Raw genomic sequence first — 25,906 nt, forward strand, 5'->3', positions numbered from 1 at the left:
CACAAAAAAAAAAAAAAAATTCATTTTCCTGTTTTACTGATAGCATACATGAGATGTTAAATGCTGATTATCTTCGGCTATGGAAGGCAGGGAAAAAATTTAACCTGGGAGGCAGAGGTTGCAGTGAGCCGAGATCGTGCCACTGCACTCCAGCCCAGTGACAGTGTGAGACTCCATCTCAAAAAAAAAAAAAAAAAAAAAAAATTCACTTGTCCTTTTAATGTTTGGGGTTCTACAGTGATACACTGTACTTTGTTTCTGATGTGGGTTAATCTGTATTTTTATATTTATTATTTTTCCTTCTTGATCACCAAATTTCATTAATTCTATCATTTGTTTTATTTTGATTCCTGTTTTTTTATTATTGTCTTTCTTTTACTGACTTTAGTTTTAATTTGTTCTTTTTCCAGGTTCTTAAGAGACCTTTTCTAACATTAAGCATTTAAAGCTAAATTTCCTTCTAAGCATCACTTTTTCTAAGCATCTTCTTAGTGGTTAGATTATGTACTTCTTAATGCAAAGATTATAATCTTTCAAACATTTTATCTTTGTTTTCCATCAGTTCAAAATGATTTATAATGTTCCTTGTGTTCTTTGACCTGTGAATTATTTGGAAGTGTGTGTTTAATTTTAAAATATTTGTGGCTTCTAGGTATTTTATTCTTCTAATACCTGATTTCATTTAGTCAGAGAACATAGTATGTAAACCTTAAATTTTGAAAGTTGAACTTATTTTATAGGTCAGCATATTATTTCACCTGATGAATGTTCCATGTACAGAGTGTTGGCTGTAATGTTCTATAAATGTCATGTTTGAGTTAATTGTGCCAAGATAGTTGATAGTGTTTTTTCGACCTTCTACAGCTGTGGTAGATGGAAAAAATGGTCCCTGCAAGATGTCCATGACCTAATTCCCAGAACTTGTGAATATGTTATCTTACATGGTGAAAAGAGTCTTTGTAGGTATTATTAAGTACCTTGAGATGATGGGTAGTTAATCCTGGATTATCTGTGTGGGCTCATTTTAATCAAAAGGGTTCTTACAAAACATGTGGCAAGGTCAAAGGCAGAAAAAAGAGATGAGACAATGGAAGCAGAGGATGGAGAATGAAGTACACTGAAGATGGAGGAGGGCTTCAAGTCCAGAAACAGGCAGCCTCCAGAAGGAAGGCCAGTACCTTGATTTTAGCTTAGTAAAACTGATTTCAAACTTTTGGCTTCTAAAACTGTGATAAAATAAGCCTTGCAGTTTGTGGTAATTTGTTAAGGTAACTTCAGGAAACTTACAGAGAATTTGGTATCAGGAAGTATGGGGTGCTGCTGTAACCAATACCTAAAAATGTGAAAGTGGCTTTGGAGGAGGGTAATGCTTAGAGACTAGAAGAGTTTTGAGGAGCATGCTTTATGAAAAGGCTAGATTGCCTTGAACAGACTCTTAGTAGAAATTTGGAAGTTAAAGACTGCCCGTGGGGGTTAAAAGGAAATGAGGAGCACAGTGGAGAAAACCTACCATGGACTTAATACCTAGATCATAAACAAACTTTTAGTAGAAATATAGACATTAAAAGCATTGTTGGTGAGGACTTGAAAGGAAGTGAGGAACATGTTATTGGAAACAGGAGGAAAGGGGATTTGTGTTATATAGTGGCAGGAAGTTTAGTTGCATCGTATCCTACAGTTACATGGAAAGCAGAACTTGTAAACAATGAATTTGGATTTTGTTTGACTCATGAGATTTTTTTATTTCTTCTTTTATTTTTATTTTTTAGAGTCAAAGTCTGGGTCTTGCCCAGGCTAGAGTGCAGTGGCACAATCTCAGCTCACTGCAACATACGCCTCCTGGATTCAATCAATTCCCATGCCTTAGCCTCCTGAGTAGCTGGGATTACGGGGCATGTGAGGTTTCTGAACAAAGTATTGAAGGTTTGGCCTGATTTCCTCTTGCTTCTTTTTACAATGTGAGAAAAAGAAAAACTGAAGAAGAAACTGTTTACCAGAAAGGAATCAGGACTTAATGATTTAGGCAATTCTCAACCTGTCCAGATTGCAGAAGACTCTAGGAGGCTCACTGTCAGAAGAGTATGCAGAGAAAGTCAAGATTTTGGCTGGACACCCTTTTGCTAGTACCTTGGGAAGGATCAGATGTCTCAGTATCCAGTCACATGGAGGGCTCTTTGAAAACACTAAGCATAGGACTCTCTTTCAGCAGGAAGTTCCCCTGTTTAGGTTTAGCGTGTAGATCCTGGCCTCTTCTTTTAAGCTGCGGTTTCAATGACAGTTTACTTTTCAGAGCTCTTACAGTACCATACTGCTTAGCTTCATTCTTCTGGCTCCACAGGGTCTCCCATTTAGCCGCTGCAGGTGCCACCTCAATCCCCAGTGCTGTTGGGTGGGAAATTCAGGAAAAGTTAGCCTATGGTCACTACCACTGCAAGAGATTGGGCCTGCCATTGCCCCAGATGTCAGATGAGCACCCAACTGATAGTGCTGCTGTGGTGAACTGGGCCCCCTGATCCTGCAAGTATAGAATTGGGGGGTTAGCCACCACTGCTACAGGTTTGGGGCAACGGACGGGTGCCCGGCTTCCGTGGCACCCAGTACATTTTTGTTCATGCTGTCCCTCGATCCTTTTGAATTAATGTACGTATATATTTACATATATATAAAATGCTGCAACTTCTCAACCAAAGCTGAGAACACTGAATGTTTCAGCTTCAAGTTTTAAATAAACTCAGCAATTGGAAGAGCAAGTTGGCAATCTGAGTTATTTTTAGTCTTATTAGAAGTATAACAAAAGTAAAATTTTCTTAAGTTATTAGTTCCTAAAACTTAGTCTAATAGGAATATAGTGTTGTCTGAGTACCTGAACATTTGTTTTTCCTTCTTTCCATCCAAGCTAGGAAGTTGATGTATACCATCATTTTTATTTCTTCGGAGTTTTTAAAAATTCATTTTGGCAGGCAAATCACAGTCATGGTCATCAGCCATCGAAATACATGTGATTTAACTTACGTTTTGCCATATGTATGCAAGAATACTTTGAAAATCCTTATTTTGTTTGGAAGGATACGATTGGTAAAATTCCCCTCAACTGCTTTTTTCTCACGTATTTAATAGGTTGCAAATTCAGAGGCTATGATTTTGGATAAGAATCTGGAGTCAGTTAATAGTCCAGTTGAAAGGTCTTCTGTGAAATATGAGCCTTCTAACCCTTCAGAAAAAGGAAGTAAAAAAATTAATTTGTCACCAGATCAAAATAAGTCTGTTTCTGAAAGGTAGGTGTTTCTGCAAACATGCATAAATTTATCTAAATCTATAATAATGAATTTTTTCTTCATCACAGTTTTGGATCTTTATAATATTGATTATTCTTAACATTGACTCTTAAAATGTCCTATAGTTTTACTTTTACATATTATACCTCAGTTGTGGGTTTTTTTTGGTTTTAGGGTTTTGTGGATGTTTTTGAGATAGGGTCTCACTTTGTTGCCCAGGTTGGAGTATAGTTGTACAATCACAGCTCACTGCAGCCTCGACCTCCTGGGCTCAAGTGATCTTCCACCTCAGCCTCCCAGGTAACTGGGACTACAGGTGTGCAATCACCATACTGGGCTAATTTTTTGTATTTTTTGTAGGGGCAGGGCTTCACCATGTTGCCCAGGCTGGTCTGGAACTCCTGGGCTCAGGCAATCTGCCTGCCTCTGCCTCCGCCTCCCAGAGTGCTGGGATTACAGGCTTGAGCCACTGCACCTGGCCCTATACTTGAGTTTTTAAAAAGAGGAAAACATAAAATCAAAGATAAGTAGATTGAATGATGGCCATTGTTTGAAGAACACCCTTTCCCACAAATAACTATGCGTACACAAGGAGGCTCTAAAACAAAGGAGAGGCATTACAGATCTAAACCATTTATGTTTGTGTTGGGGGATTTAACATGCAGTTGTGACCCTTCAGGAGATGCCCTAATATTCTGTAATATTGGGCCCACATTTTATTTTAAGCCAGGAAGCCGCTGTGAAGGAGGCATTTAGTTGATGAAGGCAAGAGCCACATTTCAGTGACACTTTGTAGTGTGACCCCTTATTGATGCATGTGCTGAAACTCAGGAAGTAACAAAAAATAAAAAGTGGTAGTGATGGAAGTGAAAAAGACACCATTAAAATAGCACTTTATAGAAAAATATATCCAATTCAGCAGTGGTTTGTGTCTGTTATGTGAACAAATCTATCTCATGTTCTATTCTGAAGGAAGAACCCTGGGATTTATAAAACTGAGGCAGCACTCTCAGCCCATGGTGAATGTGCGGATAGGTGTAACAAATGTGTAACTTGATTCTGATGGCTTTAATGGTCAGTTTTATAAAATATTTAAGCAAGAAATAACACCAGCTTTAAGCAAACTCTTCCAAAGAATAGAAAAAAAGGGAACGTTCTTCAGCTCATTTTATGAGACTAGTATAACCCTAATACTATTATAAAATCAATTTTAAAATTTTACAGAAACGGAAAATTACAGCCTGCTTTAAACCACAGAATAGATGCAGGTGTCCTAAACAAGATAACTAGTAAACCAAGTTCAGTAGTCTACAAAAGTTGAGTTTGACTCAAGAGTACGCGAACCTTGGTTTAACAATTAAAAATCAATTAATGTGGCTGGGCGTGGTGGCTCACGCCTGTAATCCCAGCACTTTGGGAGGCTGAGGCAGGTGGATCACTCGAGGTCAGGAGTTTGAGACCAGCCTGACTAACATGGTGAAACTCCATCTCTACTAAAAAAAAATTAAAATTAAAATTAAAAAATTGGCCAGGCACGGTGGCTCATGCCTGTAATCCCAGCTCTTTGGGAGGCCGAGGCAGGCAGACCACCTGAGGTCGGGAGTTCGAGACTAGCCTGACCAACATGGAGAAACCCTGTCCCTACTAAAAATACAAAATTAGGCCGGGTGCGGTGGCTCACGCCTGTAATCCCAGCACTTTGGGAGGCCGAGGTGGGTGGATCACGAGGTCAGGAGATCGAGACCATCCTGGCTAATATGGTGAAACCCCGTCTCTACTAAAAATACAAAAAGTTAGCCAGGCGTGGTGGTGGGCACCTATAGTCCCAGCTACTCAGGAGGCTGAGGCAGGAGAATGGTGTGAACCTGGGAGGCGGAGCTTGCAGTGAGCCGGGATCATGCCACTGCACTCCAGCCTAGGTGACAGAGCTAGACTCCATCTCAAAAAGAAAAAAAAATACAAAATTAGCTGGGCATGGTGGTGCATGCCTCTAATCCCAGCTACTCGGGAGGCTGACACAGGAGAATTGCTTGAACCCAGGAGGCAGGGGTTGCAGTAAGCGAAGATCACACCATTGCACTCCAGCCTGAGCAACAAGAGCAAAACTCCATCTCAAAAAAAAAACAAAAATTAACCAGGCATGGTGGCACGAACCTGCAGTCCCAGCTACTCGGGAGGCTGATGCAGGAGAATCGCTTGAACCCAGGAAGCAGAGGTTGCAGTGAGCTGAGATCACGCCATTGCACTCCAGCCTGGGCGACAGAGTAAGATTCTGTCTCAAAAAATAAAATAAATAATGTGATTTGCCTGGAGAAAAACCATTATCAACTCACAACTCACTATAGATGCAAGACTTGATAAAATACCCATTTATGATTAAAATAAATTCTTGGCAAACTCAGAATAAGAGGTAACTTCTTTAATCTGACAAAAATTATCTACAAAAACCCTAAGACAAATCGGATGGTGAGACATTGGAAGTGTTCCTTGGAGATACAAAAAGAAAGACGCCTGCCGTCACCATTTTATATAACATACTGAATGTCTTAGCTAACGTAAGAATGCCAAAAAATCGGGGGGAAAAGAAAAATACAAAGTATAGTAAAGAAGGAACAATATTATTACTATTTTTGGGTGATTGGGGTGTGTATGTATGAAATCCAGTGAAGCCTACAGATTATTAAAATCAATAAGAGTAAAAGAAGATTGCTGAATTCGAATATCTAAGAAATCTTTTGTATTCCTGTTGAGAATACAAGATAGAAACAATTAGGAAATAAAATTTTGGAAAAGCTGTAATACCATTACAGAAGCCCCAAAACATATCAGGTAGCTGGGAATACATTTAATAAGACAAACAATAGCTGAAGAAAATATAAAATGTTAGATATTAAAGAAAAATCAATTAAAAAGATATACTATATGATGTGGACAAAGGAGTATTATATTTATAGAGTACAATTTCAGTCAGTATCTCAGTGTGTAATTTTATAGAACTTAATGTGATTCTAAAATGCAGTGGGTTCAGAGGTCAGGATACTCTTTAATTAGAGAAACAAAATGGAAGGAATTTGCCATCAGATGTTAGGATATTACAAACCTACAGTAGTAGCAGAGTATGAGATGGGCACATGCTGGACAAGTAGATCAGTGTAACAATAGAGAGTCCAGAAACCCATGTATGTATGTATGTGTGACATGTGGTGGAGACTGTGTGGCAGTCAATCATTTGGGAAATGATTGACTTTTAGTAAATGGTACCATCTTGTTAGCTGTTTATGTTCGGGGAAATATGAAATTGGACCCCTATGTAAAGCTATAAAAAACAAACTCATGTGGATTAAGGAACTAAAAATATCTAAAGGAAATTATAAAGCTTTAGAATATTAGAATTACATTAGAATAGAATATTAGAATATTATAATTATAGAGCTTTTAGAATATATAATGTCAGGCCGGGCGCGGTGGCTCAAGCCTGTAATCCCAGCACCTTGGGAGGCCAAGACGGGCGGATCACGAGGTCAGGAGATTGAGACCATCCTGGCTAACACGGTGAAACCCCGTCTCTACTAAAAAATACAAAAAACTAGCCGGGCGACGTGGCGGACGCCTGTAGTCCCAGCTACTCGGGAGGCTGAGGCAGGAGAATGGCGTAAACCCGGGAGGCGGAGCTTGCAGTGAGCTGAGATCCGGCCACTGCACTCCAGCCTGGGCGGCAGAGCGAGACTCCGTCTCAAAAAAAAAAAGAATATATAATGTCTTCATGAACTTGGATAGGGAAAGATTTCTTAAGACATAAATGCCCTTGCCATAAAAGAAAAATGGATTAATTTTACCACATTAAAATTAGAAACTTCTTTTCTCAAAAGGCACTATAAAGATAGTGAGAAGACAGGCCACCCGAGTTGGAGAAGATACTCGCAGCACATATAACCTGTAGAGGACTAGTACGCAGAATATATATAAAGAACTTCAACAAGTCAATGAGTAAAAGCCAAATAATACAAAAGAAAAATGGGCAAAAGACTTGTGCATCCACTTCACAAAAGAGGAGTTTGAAATGGCCAATAAACATATGAAAAGGTGTTCATCTTCATTAGTAATCAGGGAAATGCAAATTAAAACCACAATGAGATAACATTTCATATCAGGTAAGGAAAAAATACATTTAAAAATCTGACTACTGGGTTTTGGTGAGGTTTTGAAATAAAGGAAGTTGTATTTAATATTTTGTTGTTGGGTGAGTAAATTGGTATAGTAGTCTAAAAGGAAATTGGCATTATCTGGAAATATCAAAGATATGAATAGCCTTTGACCTGGCAGTCCCATCTCTTGATATTCCCTAGTTAGAGGTATGTCTATTGCATGTTGATATGCCGTAGAATATATGTACAGGAATGTTTATTAGCAGCATTTTTTATAATGGCCAAAAACTGAAAGGAAAGTGTCCATCTACAGTTGAAAAGGAAATTACAGTAAATCTATCCAGTGGAATGTTGCACATGAACGAAAATGAAGGAACTGCAGTCACATGCAACAGTATGGATTATTCCCACAAAGTATGATTGGAAAGCAGACACAAAAGATGTGTATGATTCCATTTAAATGAAGTTCAAAAATAGCCGTAAAACGAAGTTTATGATTCAGGGATTCTAAGCTGCATAGTAGTAAACCTAGAGAGTAAAACAACGAGATTAGTACCACATACACCATTTATGGTGAGGAAGTTTATGATACAGGATAGAGGCATATGGATTTCTGAAGTGCTGATAATTTAAAATTTACTTAACCTGAATATGGCTGCATGGACACTAGCATTGTATTTAATCAGCAAAGTGATGTATGCTTAGTGTAATCTGACTGATGTGTGTGGATTTATAATTACAGTCTTACTATCTGTTTTCTGTTTGCCCAGTTTTATGGTCCTTTTCCTCATATGTAGCTGTCTCTCTGTTTTAGCCATCTTTTGAATTAATCTTTTTTTCCATCCCCATTACCTTGTTAATTTTACCGTTTTCATTATTCCTTTAGAAGTTATCCTAATGATATGTATTCTTTACTCATTGGAGTACTACTTCTGCTCTTTTATAGACAATGCTTGATCTTACAATACTTCAGCTTTGTTTACTGTTATCCCCATCTTTTGTGTTTTTGTGCACTTCAGTTTTACATTAAGTCCCAGAGGATGACTACTATGTACCATCATTGTTTATTTAGAGTTACCCACATATTTATGTTTTCTCTTGCCCATTTCTTCCTGTAGTTTCATCTTTCCATCTGGGCTCATTTTTTTTTCCACATGAAGATCTCTATTTATTATTTCTTTTGCTTTTAGTTCTGCTTAGAAAAAAATGCGGTCAGTTTTTATCCGGAAATGACTTCATGTTGTCTTTATTTTTGAAGGGTATGTTAACTTGGGTATAGAATTATAGGTTGGCAGCTATTTTCTTTGAGCACTGTTATTTTCATCACATTGCTTTCTGACTTCTGTTTCTGTTGAAATGTTTTAACATTTGTTTTAATTTTTGCTTTTTCGAAGATATGTTTCCAGCTGCTTTTAAGATATTCTACTTTGGTTTTCATCAATATACTATTAATATAAGATGTTAGGTAGTGGGGAGTATACTTGGCCCTTCTTGAATCTATGGCTTGATACCTTTCATTGTCTTGGGAAAGTTACTGATATTGCTTCAGATATTGCTTCTGGAGCATTCCATGTCTTCTATCTTACTGGTTTCTAATTATGTGCTTTTCTATATACTGCATCTGTTTTGCTCTAGATACTTTTGTATGGGTATCTTCAACTAACCTGTATTGTGTTCCAGCTTATTAATCCTAATCCTTTCTTTTACTTGATCCAAGTAGCTATTAAGCTCATGTATTGAATTCTTAATTTCAATTTGTATATTTTTCAGTTCTTGGTTATTTTTACAGATTCACATTCTCTGGTGAAATTCTTTACCTTGCCATCCATGTGTTGAACATTTTAGTCACTAAGATTTTCAGATCTATTTCTGACAACTCTCCTATCTGGGTCACTTTGAACTCTATTTGTGTTTGCTGTTTTACATCTTTGTCCTGTCTGTTAGGACAGTTGCTAATTTTGTGTTTGATTACTGGATATTGTATATTGGAAATTGTAAAGGCTCTGAATGATGTCTTCCACTAGACTAGACTCACACTGTACTCTGGAAAGCAGCAGAGAGACACAGCACCTGTGATGGATTTTAGATATGTCCACAAATTTTCAGTACCCCTCCTTTAAAATGTGGAGCCTAATTCCATCTTGGACTATACTTAGTGACTCACTTCTAATGCATAGAATATGGCACAAGTGACATTATTTTAGTAGATCATAAAATACATTAGCTTCCCCGTTCTCTCTTAGATCACTTGCTCTGGAGCAAGTGACTATAGCACCTGCCAGCATCCTGACTGCAACCTCATGAGAAAACGTGAGCCAGAACCCCTGACTCCATGACTTCCTACTTACTTACCCACAGGAATTGAGATAATGAATGTTTGGATTTTTAGGCCATTATGTTTTGGAGTGCATTATTATGTGGCAATAGAGATCCAGTACAACATTTCAATCTATTCAGAAATTGAGCAGAACTGAGGCTGATCTGCAAATGTTGTAAGACTTGGTGATTTCTTATTTTCCCCCATTCTTGTGTTACAGCCCTCGTGCCTGGGATATGGTCTATGGCTCCCCTCCTATTGCTGGTTTTATATTCCAGTTCTTGGCTCCTTAATACTAGCCCTCTGTGATTTCAGTCACTTCTTGCTTGGTTTCACAGCATCCTGTGTGCCTGAGTTGACAAATGCCTTGAGAGAAGAACACCGGCCAAGTGTCTAGCTCACGTCTCTTGGATCTTGGTCTCTCAGGTTATGGCTGCCTCCACAGCTTTCTAATGTCTTCAAATAGATATTTTTCCCCCAATTTTTCAGATTGCTTAAGTGTGGGGCTCCATCGTAGCTGTTCTACATGTCATTCATGTACTTTTGTATACATTATCTATTTTTAAATTTTTAAAAACATTTAAGAAATAAAGGAACCCTTACAAAGGAAAAAAGAAATATATTGTTCCCCCTGTTATTATCCTGGATCTAGAGAAAACTGGATTTTATCATTGTGTTTTCTCATGCCCCAGGTATTGAAGGAATTAGTGCCACTGTTGTCTGTGTCTATAGTATGGCTGGATTTAGAAGTTTAAGCATTTTTGTTTTTAGAATCAAGAGGAAATGGGAAAGGCAACAACAACTGAGCTGCAGAAGCTCATAGAGAAAGTTTATGGCCCAAAACACATGACAAAAATGAAACTTGCTTAAGTTGGAAGAAAATGCCTTTATATGCAATTACTTCCAAAGAGTAAGCAGCAGGGTCTAAGGCACCCAAGAGCAGACCATTTCACCAATACTGATTGAATAAAATATTAATACGGCCTACAGAAATCTCACATTGAATTTCATGTGATAAAAAAAATGTTTACAGAGATAGAAAGGGGGACAGGAAGGAGTTACGAGCCACAGTATCTTAAGAAAGTTACTACTATTCTGCATGTGTTCCTCCATACTCATTCTTTTGTTGCTGTTGTTGTTAATGTTATTGTTTGGCAGATGGAGTTTCGCTCTTTTTGCCCAGGCTGGAGTGCAAATGGCACGATCTCAGCTCACTGCAGCCTTCACCTCCCGGGTTTAGAAAGTTCTTCGGCCTCACCCTCCTGAGTAGCTGGGATTACAGGCATGTGTTGCCACGCCCGGCTAATTTTGTGTTTTCAGTAGAGATAGGGTTTCACCATGTTGGCCAGGCTGCTCTCGAACTCGTCACCTCAGGTGATCCGCCTGCCTCAGCCTCCCAAAGTGCTGGAATTATAGGCGTGAGCCACTGTGCCTGTCCATCCTACTCATTCTTTATTAAGATTTATCTAATCCTAGTAATAAATGTATCCCTCTTTTACAGATGAGGAAATCAGAGTTTCTTGCCCCAAAACACTCAAGTAGTAAATGGCAGAGCCTGGATTTGGATCTAAACATTCTGTCTTCAGAACCTATGCTCTTACCTACTACATAATAACAATGCCTGGAGAAATGAATTACTAATTTTAGACATAGAAATGTTTCTCCAAGGTAAACTACAAGTAAATAACATATGTTAATCACACTCAGGCTTCCATAAAAATTACCAGTTTCCTCAGTTTTCCTCCCAGATATGGTTCATTAAAAAAGAGCTGGGCCGGGCGCAGTGGCTCACGCCTATAATCCCAACCTCAGGCCGAGGCTCCTGAGCTCAGGAGTTTGACACCAGCCTGGGCAACACGGTGAAACCCCATCTCTACTAAAAACACAAAAAATTAGCTAGGCGTGGTGGTGTGCACCTGTAGTCCCAGCTACTCGGGAGGCTGAGGCAGGAGAATTGCTTGAACCGGGGAGGTGGAGGTTGGAGTCACCTGAGATCGCACCACTGCACTCCAGCGTGGGCGACAGAACGAGACTCCTGCCCAAAAACAAAAAAGAGCTTTCATTGGTCACAGTTAGTTGAATAGTTTCATGAAAGTTTCCTATCATTACATCAAAATCTAGTGGAATTCCGGTTAGACCATAAGTTTGCCGTTTTACAAATGGATTTCTCAGGATATAAGCATTAACAGCTTTATATACAGACATAATTTTAAAAATAAAGTTAGTGGACATGTAATATCTACTAAAAGCTGCATGAACAGTGTGTTAGGCTGATGAATTTTCACAAAGTGACAAATGACCCAGATTAAGAAACACCAATGGCATCCAGCCTGCCTCATGCCTGTTCTCCTAGTCATCAGTCTTCTAACACCATAAATTGTTTTTGCTTTGTTTTTGCCTTTATAGAAATGGAATCATACTCAGTGAGCTCTTTTATGTCTTCTTTCATCCCACATTATGTGTTGTGAGATCCATCCATGCTGTTGCTATTCAGCAGTTTATTCATTGCTATATAATATCTGTCATATGAATATGCCACAATTGTGTAATACCTATCATATGAATGTGCCACAGTTAATCTGTTTAGTTCATGGCCATTTGGATTGTTTGCAGATTGGGGAAAGTATAAATGGTGCTGCTGTGAACATTCTTTTACATGTCTTTTGGTGAATATACATATATACACTTCTGTTGGACATATGCTTAGAAGTGGAATTGCTAGGTCATAAGGTATGTGTATCTTGAGGTCTGGTACCACCAACCAGTTTACCAAAGAAGTTGTACCAAGTTATACTCCCACTATAAGTACATGAGATTTTTGTTGCTGCATATCCTTGCCAACTCTTGGTGGTATCTCTTTCTTTTTAGCCATACTGGTGTATAGGATCACATTGTGGTTTTAATTTGTATTTCCTTCTAATAATGAAAATTAAGCGAATTTGCCTGTTAGCCATTTGGATATCTTCTTTTATGAAGATTTTTGCATTGTCTTTTCAAGTTTTTTTGACAGATACATTTATTATAAATACCTTTCCTGACCCAAACTCATGTTGTTTCCCTGATGGTGTCTTTATATGAACCAACTGTACTTAATTTCAGTGTAGTCTTTTTTTCATAGACTGTATGCTTTTCTGATGAATGCTACATCTGTTTTAACTGTTTTCTCCATCTTCCATATTTTTAAAATTATTAATCACAGCTGTTTTAATGCTCTTGTTTTAACTCCAGTATTTGGATCACCTGTGCGTCTGTTTCTATTGTTTTTCTGTCAGTTTCCGGTTTTTTTGTTTGTTTGTTTGTTTTGGCATGCTTGATAGTTTCTGAAAAATTGTTGAGGCTCTAAGTGATGTCTTGCCATAAGACAAGGCTAATCCTCTGGTTGCCAAATACAGTAGGGGTCTGATCACCTAATCCACTCGGGGAATGGTATCACAAGCCTTGTAGTAATCTTGGTAAGGCTCCTTCTACCTCTAGTTCATTCTGGTTTCTAAGACATAGCCTACCACGGATCCCATCTGAAAGTTTGGACTGTTGCCAGGGCTCCTTCACCTTGCTGGGTCCCAAATATTATTTACCTCGTAAATATAGTGAGACTGCCAAAAATTCCTTCCTTTTTAAAGACTTTCTGCTCAGTTTCTTACACTCTCAAATAGCATTAATTGGAAGTACTGTAGCTTCAACCAAAGAAAAATTAAGTGAAGGATTTTGAGATTGATAAAGTATTTTGACTGTCATATAATGAACATCTGAGAAGAATTACTTAAAATTTTCTTACAGATTAGCAACAAAAAATACAGCTATCAGTCTTTCATCCAATTTATGACTTACTAGAAGACAAAAATATATATAAAAGAAATTTGACAATTTAGAGGGTAAAAGTGGATAGAAAATCAAATATTCTTTTTTTTTCTTTTTTGAGATGGATTCTCTCTCTGTCACCCAGGCTGGAGTAGAGTGGTGTAATCTTGGCTCACTGCAACCTGTGCCTCACACCTGGTAATTTTTTGTATTTTTAGCAGAGATGGGGTTTTGCCATGTTGTCCAGGCTGGTCTCAAACTTCTGACCTCAGGTGATCCACCCATCTCAACCCCACGAAATGCTGGGATTACAGGCATGAGCTGTGGCACCCAGCCACAAATCAATTTTTTTTTTTTTTTTTTTTTTTGAGACAGAGTTTTGCTCTAGTTGCCCAGGCTAGAGTGCAATGTCACGATCTCGGCTCACCACAACCTCTGCCTCCCAGGTTTAAGCGATTCTCCTGCCTCAGCCTCCCAAGTAGCTGGGATTAAAGGCCTGTGCCACCATGCCCGACTAATTCTGTATTTTTTAGTAGAGACGAGGTTTCTCCGTGTTGGTCAGGCTAGTCTCGACCTCCTGACCTCAGGTGATCCTCCCACCTCCACCTCCCAAAGTGCTGGGATTACAGGCTGAGCCACCGCTCCTGGCCCCAATCAAATATTCTTAATAAAATTTAGATTTAAATATTTGTGTTTCTTAGTTAGAAATAATGGCAAATGTTAGAATCCCATTGAGAAATGTGATATTTAAAAAGTTGTTGAATTTGTGTTTTTTTAAATCTGCATGGAAAACTGTTGAGCATGAACTGAAAAATGAACATGATTTTTGCCTCTCCCCATGCAGTCAACAGCTACAGGAACTGACATTTTGCTGTAAACAAGGCAAATCGGGCTAAAAAAAAATTTTCAGATATTGTTCAACCAGGAGTTCAGGATCATGATTGGGAAAACGAAGGAAATGAACTCTACCATTGTCCCAGCTTACTGCGTGGAGGCATTTTCCAGATCAAGAGCAGGGATGGAGGAGGGATTGCAAACAGCATTGTGGTCTTGCTGAGTTTAGGTCAGAGATTGGAGAGTCTGAGTTGGCTAGAAGTTATGAGGTGGAACAGTGAAGAGAAAAAAATTCAGATAGAGCTCTGAAGATCTGCAAAGGGTCCTTGAAATATTGGCTGAGTACACATCTGCATGCAAAGGATGAAACTACGAGAGACTGGGGAAAGTACTATTGGAAAGAAGGCCAAGTGATTGATTCCTAGAAGTCATACATCTTGTTTTCCCTCTGGCTAGGAGGATTGGGAACATTTTGCTTTCCCCTTGGCTGAAATGAAGAAACTTTGTAATGACAAGTAACAGGTAGAGTCCACAGATGGGGACTGCTTTAGTGGCGCTCAGTTAGTCCCAGGGACTGCTTTACTGGGGCTCAATTAGTCCCAGAGACTGCAAAGAATCTATACACAGAAAAGCCAAAAGCAAGCTTCAAAGGAATCAGGCTAATCCTACGTAATTTAATTGCATGCCAGAACAAAGTCTAACACTCTTTTGAAGGAATGGAACAACATCCATTACCCAACAGCATAAATTTTACAATATCTGACATCTAATGAGAAATTCCCAGGCATGCAACATAGCAAAAAAAAATGACCCATTAACAAGGAGAAGAATGAAGTGATCTACCTAGAAAAAATTTGGACTTAGCAGATGACGTAGAAGAGCTGTTGCCAATATATCAGTGAAATAGGTATAGAAAATGTTCAGTCTAAAGCATGGAGAGGAAAAAGACCGAAAAAACAATGAACAGAGCATCAGACACCTATGGAACAGTATCAAGGAGTCTAATACACATATTATTGGAGTATCACTAAGGCAGGGGCTGAGCAAATGTTTGAAGATACAATGTCTGAAAATTTTCCATAGTTGATGCAAACTCTCAATCCATAAATGAAAAAAAAGTTAAATTCAAGCAGAAGAAACATAAAAGCATACAAAAACCACATCATCAGATTGCTGAAAGTCAATGAGGAAGGGAAAATTTTAAAAAGTAGCCACACAAAAGACACATCATATATAAAGGAACAGAAAGTCTGACCAACATGGAGAAACCACATCTCTACTAAAAATACAAAATTAGCCTGGCATTGTGGCGCATGCCTGTAATCCCAGCTATTCGGGAGGCTGAAGCAGGAGAATCAGTTTGAATCCAGGAGGCAGAGGTTGCGGTGAACCGAGATCGTGCCACTGCACTCCAGCCTGGGCAACAAACTGAAAGACCATCTCAAAAATAAAAAAAGGAACAAAAAGTAGAATGGCACCAGACTTCATGCTATAAGCTGTGCAAACTAGAAGAGATCTCTAAAATTGAGATCATAGATACTTGCTTCTAAAGTATTGAAAGGTTAAAAAAAAAAAACAAGTCCATTCAGAATTCTATATGCAGTGAAAATATGTTTCCAAAGTGTAGGGGGAAAACAGACTTTTTTAAGCCAAAAAAAGGTGAGAAGAATACATCAACAGACCTACACTACAAGAAATTTTGGAGGAGATTTTTCAGGCAAAAGGAAAATAGTATTAAATAGAAATTTGGATCTGTACAAAGTAATTGTAAATATGTAGGCAAATGGAAAATATTTTTGTTTCTAAATAGTGTATACACACACTCTATATGGAAACACTACATCCTATATATGTACAATATATAGTTTAGAAATTATATATATATACACACACACAAGCAAGAAACAATTGGAATTTGAAATTTAAAATGGATACCATTTACAATAACTTCAGAGATCATAATATATTTAGGAATAAGCCAAAACTACCTAACCTAAAACTACAAAGTATTACTGAAGAAATTGAAGGAGACCTGAATAAGTGGTGAGATATATATGCAACTTTCATGAATTCATTAAGATGTTACTTCACCCCAAATTGTATATCTATCAGTGCCTCAGCCATTTTTGTAGAAAGTAACAAACTAGTTAAAAAGTTAAGGCCAGGTGTGATGGCTTACACCTATAATCCCAGAACCTTGGGAGGCCAGGGCAGGAGGATCACTTGAGGTCAGGAGTTCAAGACCAGCCTGGCCAACATAAAAAACATTAAAAAAATTTTTTTTTGTTTAAAGTTAGCCAGGCCTGGTGACACATGCTGTCTTCCCAGCTACTTAGGAGGCCAAGGTAGGATTCTTTGAGCCCAGGAGGTGTAGGCTTCAGCAAGATACGTTTGCACCACTGCACTCCAGCCTGGGAGACAGAGCAAGAGTTTGTCTCTTAAAATAAAATAAAATGAAAAATTTTATATACATTGAAAATGCGGCCGGGCGCGGTGGCTCAAGCCTGTAATCCCAGCACTTTGGGAGGCCGAGACGGGCGGATCACGAGGTCAGGAGATCGAGACCATCCTGGCTAACACTGTGAAACCCCGTCTCTACTAAAAAAATACAAAAAACTAGCCGGGCGAGGTGGCGGGTGCCTGTAGTCCCAGCTACTCGGGAGGCTGAGGCAGGAGAATGGCGTGAACCCGGGAGGCGGAGCTTGCAGTGAGCTGAGATCTGGCCACTGCACTCCAGCCTGGGCAGCAGAGCGAGACTCCGTCTCAAAAAAAAAAAAAATGCAGAGACCTAGAAGATGAAAACAGTGTTGGGAAAGAACAAAGTTACAAGACTACACTATCTTTGTTCAAGACTTAACTATAAAGCTGTAGTATTAAGACAGTGTTGTTGGCATAGAGATAGGCATGTTGACCAATGGACACACTAGAGAATACACATGCAGTTCATTGGTTTATGACAAAGGTACCAACGTAGTTTAACAGGAAAAGATGTTCTTTTCAACAAATGTTGCTGGAATAGAGGGAAAAGTGAAGCTCAGCTCTTACTTCATACCATAAACAAAAATTAACTCAAAATAGATCATACACCTAAGTACAAACAGTAAAAATATAAGATGTCTGCAAGAAAATGGTATAATTGGACTGGGCACGGTGGCTCACGCCTGTAATCCCACCACTTTGGGAGGCCAAGGTGGGTGGATCACCTGAGGTCAGGAGTTCAAGAGCAGCCTGACCAACAGGGTGAAACCCTGTCTCTACTAAAAATATAAAAGCCGGGCGTGGTGGCATATGCCTATAATCCCAGCTACTCAAGAGGCTGAGGCAGGAGAGTCACTTGAACCCAGGAGGCAGAGGTTTCAGTGAGCCCAAGATTGCGCCATTGCACTTCAGCCTGGGGGACAAGAGCAAAACTCCATCTCAAAAAAACAAAAAAGTCACTCATAAAAGAACAGGGTCAAAATGGCTTGAAATATTCTATAACCATAATCAGCATCATTTATCATCATTGCCTCAACTAAATTTGTGGTCAATATTGCTACTGGAGAGAGACAGTAACAGTTCTTTTTAAAATAATTTTCTTTGTTATAGTTCTCTACCTTTAGGAGTCCAGGTATCTTTATGGGTCTTAATAGATTTCCATCATTAAATGATGTTTCATTTTTATAGAAGCAAGTATATATGCTCAAATGAATTTGTATGTTTTATACATTTATGTCCATTGTATATTTATATGTATTTTGAGTCACTGTGAAGGACCCATAAAACGTAGTAGGGATCTAATTACTGGATTTTGATGAACCTTTGGTCATATAACTGAATTGGTAATCAATGGCGTTTTTTTGGGTATTTGGTTTTATCATTTCTATTTCCCCCTACGATTGTTCAATTTAAACATTATGAAATGTTAAGTTAGAGGACTCCTAACCACTAATTGCATGTTTAAGGCTGATAATGCATGTTTAGATTTTGTTTTTAATTTCTTTTTATCATTTTAGTAACAATGATGATGTTATGTTGATTTCTGTGGAAAGTCCTAATTTGACAACTCCAATTACATCAAATCCAACAGGTATCTTATAGCTGATTAGAATATGATCTATCAAGTTAGAAGGCCTTAAATCAATGTTTGCTTAAAAGTGAAAAATTGAATAATATCTTTTAATAAAATGAAAAATTTAAATGTACTCTCAAATGTTCTAACTTATATCATGGTTAATATTACCTAAAGAAATGATTCCTTAATGTAATTGAGATTTCATTTTAACCTTCTATCAGTTTATGGCCTTTTTGTTTCTTTTATATGTTTAATGACTTTATAAGTTGTAAAACTACTTATTTTTAATCGTTTGCCCTGGCCTTTTGTTGATGGTAGTGATGGTTTGTTTTTTTGTCTTTTTATTTTTTATTTATTAAGTTATCTTATAGTCAACTTAAGATTTAAAGTTTTTCTTGTCAGTCTGGGTGTGGTGGCTCATGCCTGTAATCCCAGCACTTTGGGAGGCCAAGGCAGGCAGATCACCTGAGGTCAAGAGTTCAAGACCAGCCTGGCCAACAAAGTGAAACCCCATCTGTATTAAAAATACAAAAATAAGCCAGGCGTGGTGGCGTGTACCTGTAATCCCAGCTACTCGGGAGGCTGAGGCAGGAGAATTGCTTGAACCTGGGAGGCAGAGACTGCAGTGAGCTGAGATCATGCTACTGCTCTCCAGCCTGGGTGACAGAATAAGACTCCATCTCAAAAAAAAAAAATTAACCTTACATTTCCAATGATAACATTTCTCTCTCTCAAAAATAGCCATCTTGTTTGGCTCATAATCTATTATCCAAAATTCCCCATTTTCATTTCATTTTCTACTATGTTAGAGTATTTGCATTGTAATTTTAAAGCTTTGCCTCCACTTATAGCTACTTACTTGTCCCCACAGTTTGGGCTGTTAAGATTGTGAATGTGAATTACAAAGGATGTTAATCATTTATCTTAGGCTTCCTACTGGTTCCAGGAAGGGCGCTTCTCAGCCATGTCAGGCAGTTGTAGTCTAAAGATACTGTGAATTAAAAGTATGTGCATTTCCAAGTGTATTTTCTCATGCAAATTTCTAGGTAGAAGGATTTTTAAAAAAAGAGTTACTAATATAGTTGCAAAGTTTACAGAAAGAAAAAATGGTTTGACCCAAAATTACATTTAAAAAAAAAAATTCAGTCTTTGGAATAGGTAGTCAATTGAGTTACTTTTTATCACTATATAATTAACAGCTAATTAGTATCCCCATTATTTTGTTTTAGCATTCATATTTCACAAAGCCCATAAATACTGTGTAATCAATTTGTCAAATGTCTCATTTCTTTCAGATACCAGAAAAACTACATCAGGAAATTCTAGCAGTTCTCCTAATGCTGAAGTTACGGTAAGTAAGAAATGCTAACTCTGAATGTTGTTCATTTAAACATGTTAGTTCTAGGAACTTCAGTGTTTGCTACATCTTGGATGATTTAGTTTTAGTCCAGCTTACACACTAAAAAGCAGACAGCTAATGATAGGCATAATTCATAACGATACTCATTTACCAAATTCATGTACGTTCTCCTTAGTCTTATTCTCAGAAACCATATAGTATTTTATAAGAACTTTTTAATAGTAGAGTTAAACCACAGGAAACTGACATGTTCATCTCTAGTTTCTGAATGGTAATTTGAAATTACCATTTAAAATTACCAAATTTTTCTGAATGGTAATTGAAAATTACCATTTAAAATTACCAAATGTTTAAGTTTTTAAAAACATTTTCAGCTATTAAGGCAAAGCTTTATTATTATTTATAATTTTTTTAGGCTGTACAGAAGAAACTTGATTTTATAATTGATTTGACAAAAGAAGGCCTATCCAACTGCAATACAGGTAAAATGATTTTTTAGATATTTCTTTTGTAAAAAGGCAGGAAGGGCTTACTTATGAAGTTTGTTTTAATATGTTAATGTGCAGATGTTTATATCTCTATGCAGTTTTAGCACATGTGCAGATTCAGGTAACTGCCATCACAGTCAAAGTACAGAACCTGTAGCCACAAGGCTCCTTCGTGCTACCCCTTTATACTCACACCTTATTTCTGCCCCAGTCCCTGGCAAACACCAATCTGTTCTGTACTGTAACTGTTATTTCACAAATTTATATAAATTTGGTAATGCAATATGTGTTCTTCTGAGATTGACTTCTTCCACTCAGCATAATTCTGAGGGTCATCCACATTGTTGTGTATCAGTAGTGTGGTCCTCTTTATTGCTAAGAGTAGCCCGTGGTGTGGATGCATCATAATTTGTTTATTCATAAACCCACTGAAAGACATCTGGCATGTTGGGGACTTTTACGAATTTCTTTTCTTCCTGTGGTACATACTTTTTTCCCTAACCACAACAGTAGCTACTGAGAGGACGCACAGAGAGACAGAAACTGGGCTATAACATGAAAATGTAGAGGGAGAGTGACAACAGTGTCTGTCTTTCACAGATTTAAGGAAAAAGAAGTGAAATACAATCATGGGGCTGGGGATCAATTATAAGGTCTCATTCAAATTTAATGAGAAGTATAAACCCACATATCCAAGATGTTTAATAAACTGCAGGATAAACGCAAAAGAAGTCATACCAAGACATATCATAGTCAAGTTCCTGAAATCCAGTGATAAGGAGAAAAGTGAAGATACAATGTAGGTGAAAGAACAGAGAATTCACAGGTTTCTAGGCTAGAACAACGCAAGCCAAAAGACAACTGAATGACTTCATTAAAAGGCTGGAGGAAAATAACTATCAACCTGTAATTCTTCATCTAGAAAATATGTCTTTTAAAAATGTAAGCAACTTTGGGAGATCGGGTCAGGAGGATGGCTTGAGGCCAGGAGTTTGAGACCAGCCTAGGCAACATAGCAAAACCCCATCTCTACAAAAATAAGAATAAATAAAGCAAAATTAAAATTTTTCAGATCAACAAAATGCACTGCCAGCAGACCTCTGCTATCAGAAATAAAGGAAGTTCTTCAAGTGATAGTAAAAGATACCAGATAGAAAGTAGATCTACACCAAGGAATAAAACTGTATTATAGAAGTCAGTAGATGAAAACAGTAGTGCAAAAGATAGTCACAGGATTGAAAGTATGCTGTTACAAGGCTCTTAAGTGAAGTGGTGTCATGTTGTTTGAAGCTAGAGATATACATGGTAATGCCCAGAGCAACAGTTTTTTCTTTTACATAGAAGTAAAGCTAAAAAACCAGTAGTGGAGATAAACGGAATTTTTAAAATACCCAATCTAAGAAGCCAGAAAAAAAAAAAAAAAAAGAAAAAGAGAAAGAACAAACAAGACTAATAGAGAACAAAAGGCAAAATGACCAGTTTAAACCTGACCACACTGATAATAAATATAAATGGTACAAACACTCCATTGAAAAGCACTGTTAGACTGGAGAACAATACAAGTCTCAACTGTGATTACAAGAGATGTACTTTAAAAAGGAAATAAACATTAATTGGGTTGAAATGAAAGTCCTGTCTTGTCTCTTATTATCATAAAGTTGAGCTTCTATTGCAGTCTGTTTTAATTTGCCAAGGGCCTGTTGACTTACTGCCTTGAGAGAAGGAATATTATTTACAAGAAATGATATTTGCTAGGATATTTTGAATATTCAGCTGTTGGCTAAAAATTTAGAGGTTACTTGTATTAGTTCTTAACCTACAGATTATAATTTTACAAATCTGTCTCTTAAAGCTAATACAAAAGAGCTGAACAGACTCTCCAAAATAATAAACTCATTAATTCTTCTAGGAAGGTTTTTTTAAAAATACCAGTAAATAAGGGACTAACTCTGAAACAACAGTACAGAATCTTGTTCATCTTTGTCAAAAGAAAAATAAAAGTAAAAGAAATTTCATTTAGAGGATTCATAAAATGTATTACTTATATCATAGGATATAAAGGATCTAAAATGGTTTTTAACTGCTTAATTCTGGGATTTTTAGCTACCCAGCTTTCACACTTTCCAATATAAACCCCCTTTTCTTAACCACCCCTGTATTTACTCTCCCCAGTTGTGTGTGTGTGTGTGTGTGTGTGTGTGTGTTTAACTTTATGTTCTGCTGTACATGTGCAGGATATGCAGGTTTGTTACATAGGTAAATGTGTGCCATGGTAGTTTGCTGCACCTATCAACCCATCACCTAGGTGTTAAGCCTGGCATGCATTAAGTATTTTTCCTGATGTTCTCTCCACCCCTGCCCTCCCCCAACAGGCCCAGTGTGTGTTGTTCCCCTCCCTATGTCCATGTGTTCTCATTGTTTAGCTTCCATTTATAAGCGAGAACATGTGGTGTTTAGTTTTCTGTTCCTGCATTACTTTGCTAAGGATAATGGTTTCTAGCTCCATCCATGTCCCTGCAAAGAACAGGATCTCACTTCTTTTTATGGCTGCATAGTATTCTATGTGTATATGTACCACATTTTCTTTATCTAGGCTATCATGGATGGGCTTTTGGGTTGATTCCATGTCTTTGCTACTGTGAATAGTGCTGCAATTAACATATACATGCATGTATCTTTATAGTAGAATGATTAATATTCCTTTGGGTATATACCCAGTAATGAGACTGCTAGGCCAAATGATAATTTTATGATGAAATCGTCAAAAGCAATTGCAACAAAAGCAAAAATTGACAAATGGGATCTAATTAATTAAAGAGCCTCTGTACCACAGAAGAAACTGTCATCAGCAGACAGACAACCTACGGAATGGGAGAAAATTTTTGCAATCTGTCTATCCGACAAAGGTGTAATACCCAGAATCTACAAGGAACTTAAGCAAAATTACAAGAAAAGCAACCCTATTAAAAAGTGGGCAAAGGGACGGGCGCAGTGGCTCAAGCCTGTAATCCCAGCACTTTGGGAGGCCGAGACGGGCGGATCACGAGGTCAGGAGATCGAGACCATCCTGGCTAACACGGTGAAATCTTGTTTCTACTAAAAAAATAGAAAAAACTAGCCGGGCGAGGTGGCGGGCGCCTGTAGTCCCAGCTACTCAGGAGGCTAAGGCAGGAGAATGGCATAAACTTGGGAGGTGGAGCTTGCAATGAGCCGAGATCCAGCCACTGCACTCCAGCCTGGGTAACAGAGCGAGACTCCGTCTCAAAAAAAAAAAAACTAGCCGGGCAAGGTGGCGGGCGCCTGTAGTCCCAGCTACTCGGGAGGCTGAGGCAGGAGAATGGCATAAACTTGGGAGGTGGAGCTTGCAGCGAGCCGAGATCCAGCCACTGCACTCCAGCCTGGGTAACAGAGCGAGACTCCGTCTCAAAAAAAAAAAAAAAAATTAGCCGGGCATGGTGGTGGGCGCCTGTAGTCCCAGCTACTCGGGAGGCTGAGGCAGGAGAATGGCATAAACTTGGGAGGTGGAGCTTGCAGCGAGCCGAGATTCGGCCACTGCACTCCAGCCTGGGCAACAGAGCAAGACTCCGTCTCAAAAAAAAAAAAAAGAAAAGAAAAAGTGGGCAGGGCAAAGGACATGAACAGACATTTCTCAAAAGAAGACGTACATTTGGCCAACAAACATGAAGAAAAGCTCAACATCACTGATCGTCAGAGACATGCAAATCAAAACCGCAGTGAGATACCATCTCATGCCTGTCAGAATGGCGATTATTAAAGTCAAAAAACAACAGATGCTGGCGAGGATATGGAGAAATAGGAATGCATTTACACTGTTGGTGGGAATGTAAATTAGTTCCACCATTGTGAAAGACAGTCTCAGTGATTTAGAACTGGAAATTTTTTTTTTTTTTTTTTTTGAGACAGTCTCACTCTATCCTCTGTCATCCAGGCTAGAATGCAGTGGCTTGATCTCAGCTCACTTCAACCTCCGCCTCCCAGGTTTAAGCAATTCTCCTGTGTCAGCCTCCCGAGTAGCTGGGACTACAGGCATGCACCACCACGCCCGGCTAATTTTGTATTTTCAGTAGAAATGGGATTTCACCATGTTACCCAGGCTGATTTGGAACTTCTGACCTCGAGTCATCTGCGTCCTAAAGTGTTGGGATGACAGGCATGAGCCTCTACGCCCGGCCTCCCCAGTTGTTTTCAATCCATTCTTTTACCTACTTGTACCTTCTTCCCTCCCACCCACCCACATTTTTCCTATTCGCCTCCTTTCTTCTTCTCACCATCTATTTTCCTTTCCGTTTCTCCTCCTTCCCCTCTTCTTTTCCCCACTCCACATTTTATACCTAATTCCTTCCAAATGAGCACAGACCTCATTAGTTGAGATTTCTTTAATCCCAACCCACATGATTTTTAGTTTGAATTCCTAAAACTTGGGTATAGATTATAAATGGCTCTGTGTTTGAACATCTTTGTTGGCCTAACTAGAAAATTTGCCTCTAAGATCATTGATCAGAGGTCTGTGTCCCATGTGTAAACATATCTGGTTCCCAGTTACACAATGTCTGAAGTGTTTACCTTAAGCAGAATTTTTGTCACCCTAAAAATTTTCTGTTTGGTACCTCTGTATCTTGAACTTTAACTAAAAGTGTATCTTCATAATTGAGTTTTATAATTTTAATTCACATTTAATTATCACCAAAGATGTAAACTGTATCTTAAAGGCTATGGAATTGATTATTGCAGATAAAATTTACTTCTTAAACCTTGTGTTGTTCACAGAAAGTCCAGTATCCCCCCTGGAGTCACATTCGAAAGCTGTTTCAAACTCAAAGGAAACAACCCCATTGGCACAAAGTGCAGCCCAGGTACTGATTCAGAGTGCTCTGTAAGGGATATTTATTTCAAATTGAGTGAGAAGTACCTGTCTTACTCTTGAAGAAACATTTGGGTCACATTTCAGCTTAGAAAACAATTTAATATGCTGTTGTTAATCTACTTATTTATACAATTAAAATCATTCAGTTGAGTTTTACAGAAGCTACAGAAATTAAAACAAATACTTTTTTAAAATTGAACAAATTGGAAAAGAAGCAATAGCCATTGTTGATGAGGATGGGAGGAAAAGGGTGTTCTCATACACTGACACTTTTTTTCTTTTTTTGGACTCCAAATCTTGCCCAGACTATACCGAATCTTGCCCTGTCACCCATGCTGTAGTGCGGTGGCGTGATCGTGGCTCACTGCAACCTCTACCTCCTGGGTTCAAGTGAGTCCCCTGCCACAGCCTCCCGAGTAGCTGGGATTACAGGCGTGCACCACCACGCCCAGCTAATTTTTGTATTTTTAGCAGAGACGGGGTTTTGCCATGTTGGCCAGGCTGGTTTCAAACTCCTGACCTCAGGTGAGGCAACGCACCCAGCCACGCTGACACTTTTCATGTAAATTAGTACAGTGTTTGAGAACTCAATTTGGAAATGAGATGGAATATTTATCCCACATGTCTGGAACCTAACCCATTCTGGATTATTGACATTCCAGGGTATAGAAATCTTAAATCCAAAAGAGAATTATGCTTAAAGGACTGGATCCAGCCCTCACATATTATTGAAATATCCTTTTTTTTTTT

General features: G+C 38.3%; 1 protein-coding gene across 1 annotated transcript in view; it reads left to right on the forward strand.

Moving 5' to 3' along the window:
• ATF7IP2 (activating transcription factor 7 interacting protein 2) overlaps nt 1-25,906 on the forward strand; it is a 101,857-nt gene that overhangs the window by 73,749 nt on the left and 2,202 nt on the right. Inside the window, exons 9-13 of the mRNA XM_011961389.1 lie at nt 3,118-3,275; nt 18,365-18,438; nt 19,719-19,774; nt 20,199-20,265; nt 25,060-25,145. Of these exons, the coding sequence (XP_011816779.1) occupies nt 3,118-3,275; nt 18,365-18,438; nt 19,719-19,774; nt 20,199-20,265; nt 25,060-25,145 (441 nt within the window). The remainder of the gene's footprint in view (nt 1-3,117; nt 3,276-18,364; nt 18,439-19,718; nt 19,775-20,198; nt 20,266-25,059; nt 25,146-25,906) is intronic.

Source organism: Colobus angolensis, unplaced genomic scaffold, assembly GCF_000951035.1.
Source record: "Colobus angolensis palliatus isolate OR3802 unplaced genomic scaffold, Cang.pa_1.0 Scaffold55, whole genome shotgun sequence".
NCBI lineage: Eukaryota > Metazoa > Chordata > Mammalia > Primates > Cercopithecidae > Colobus > Colobus angolensis.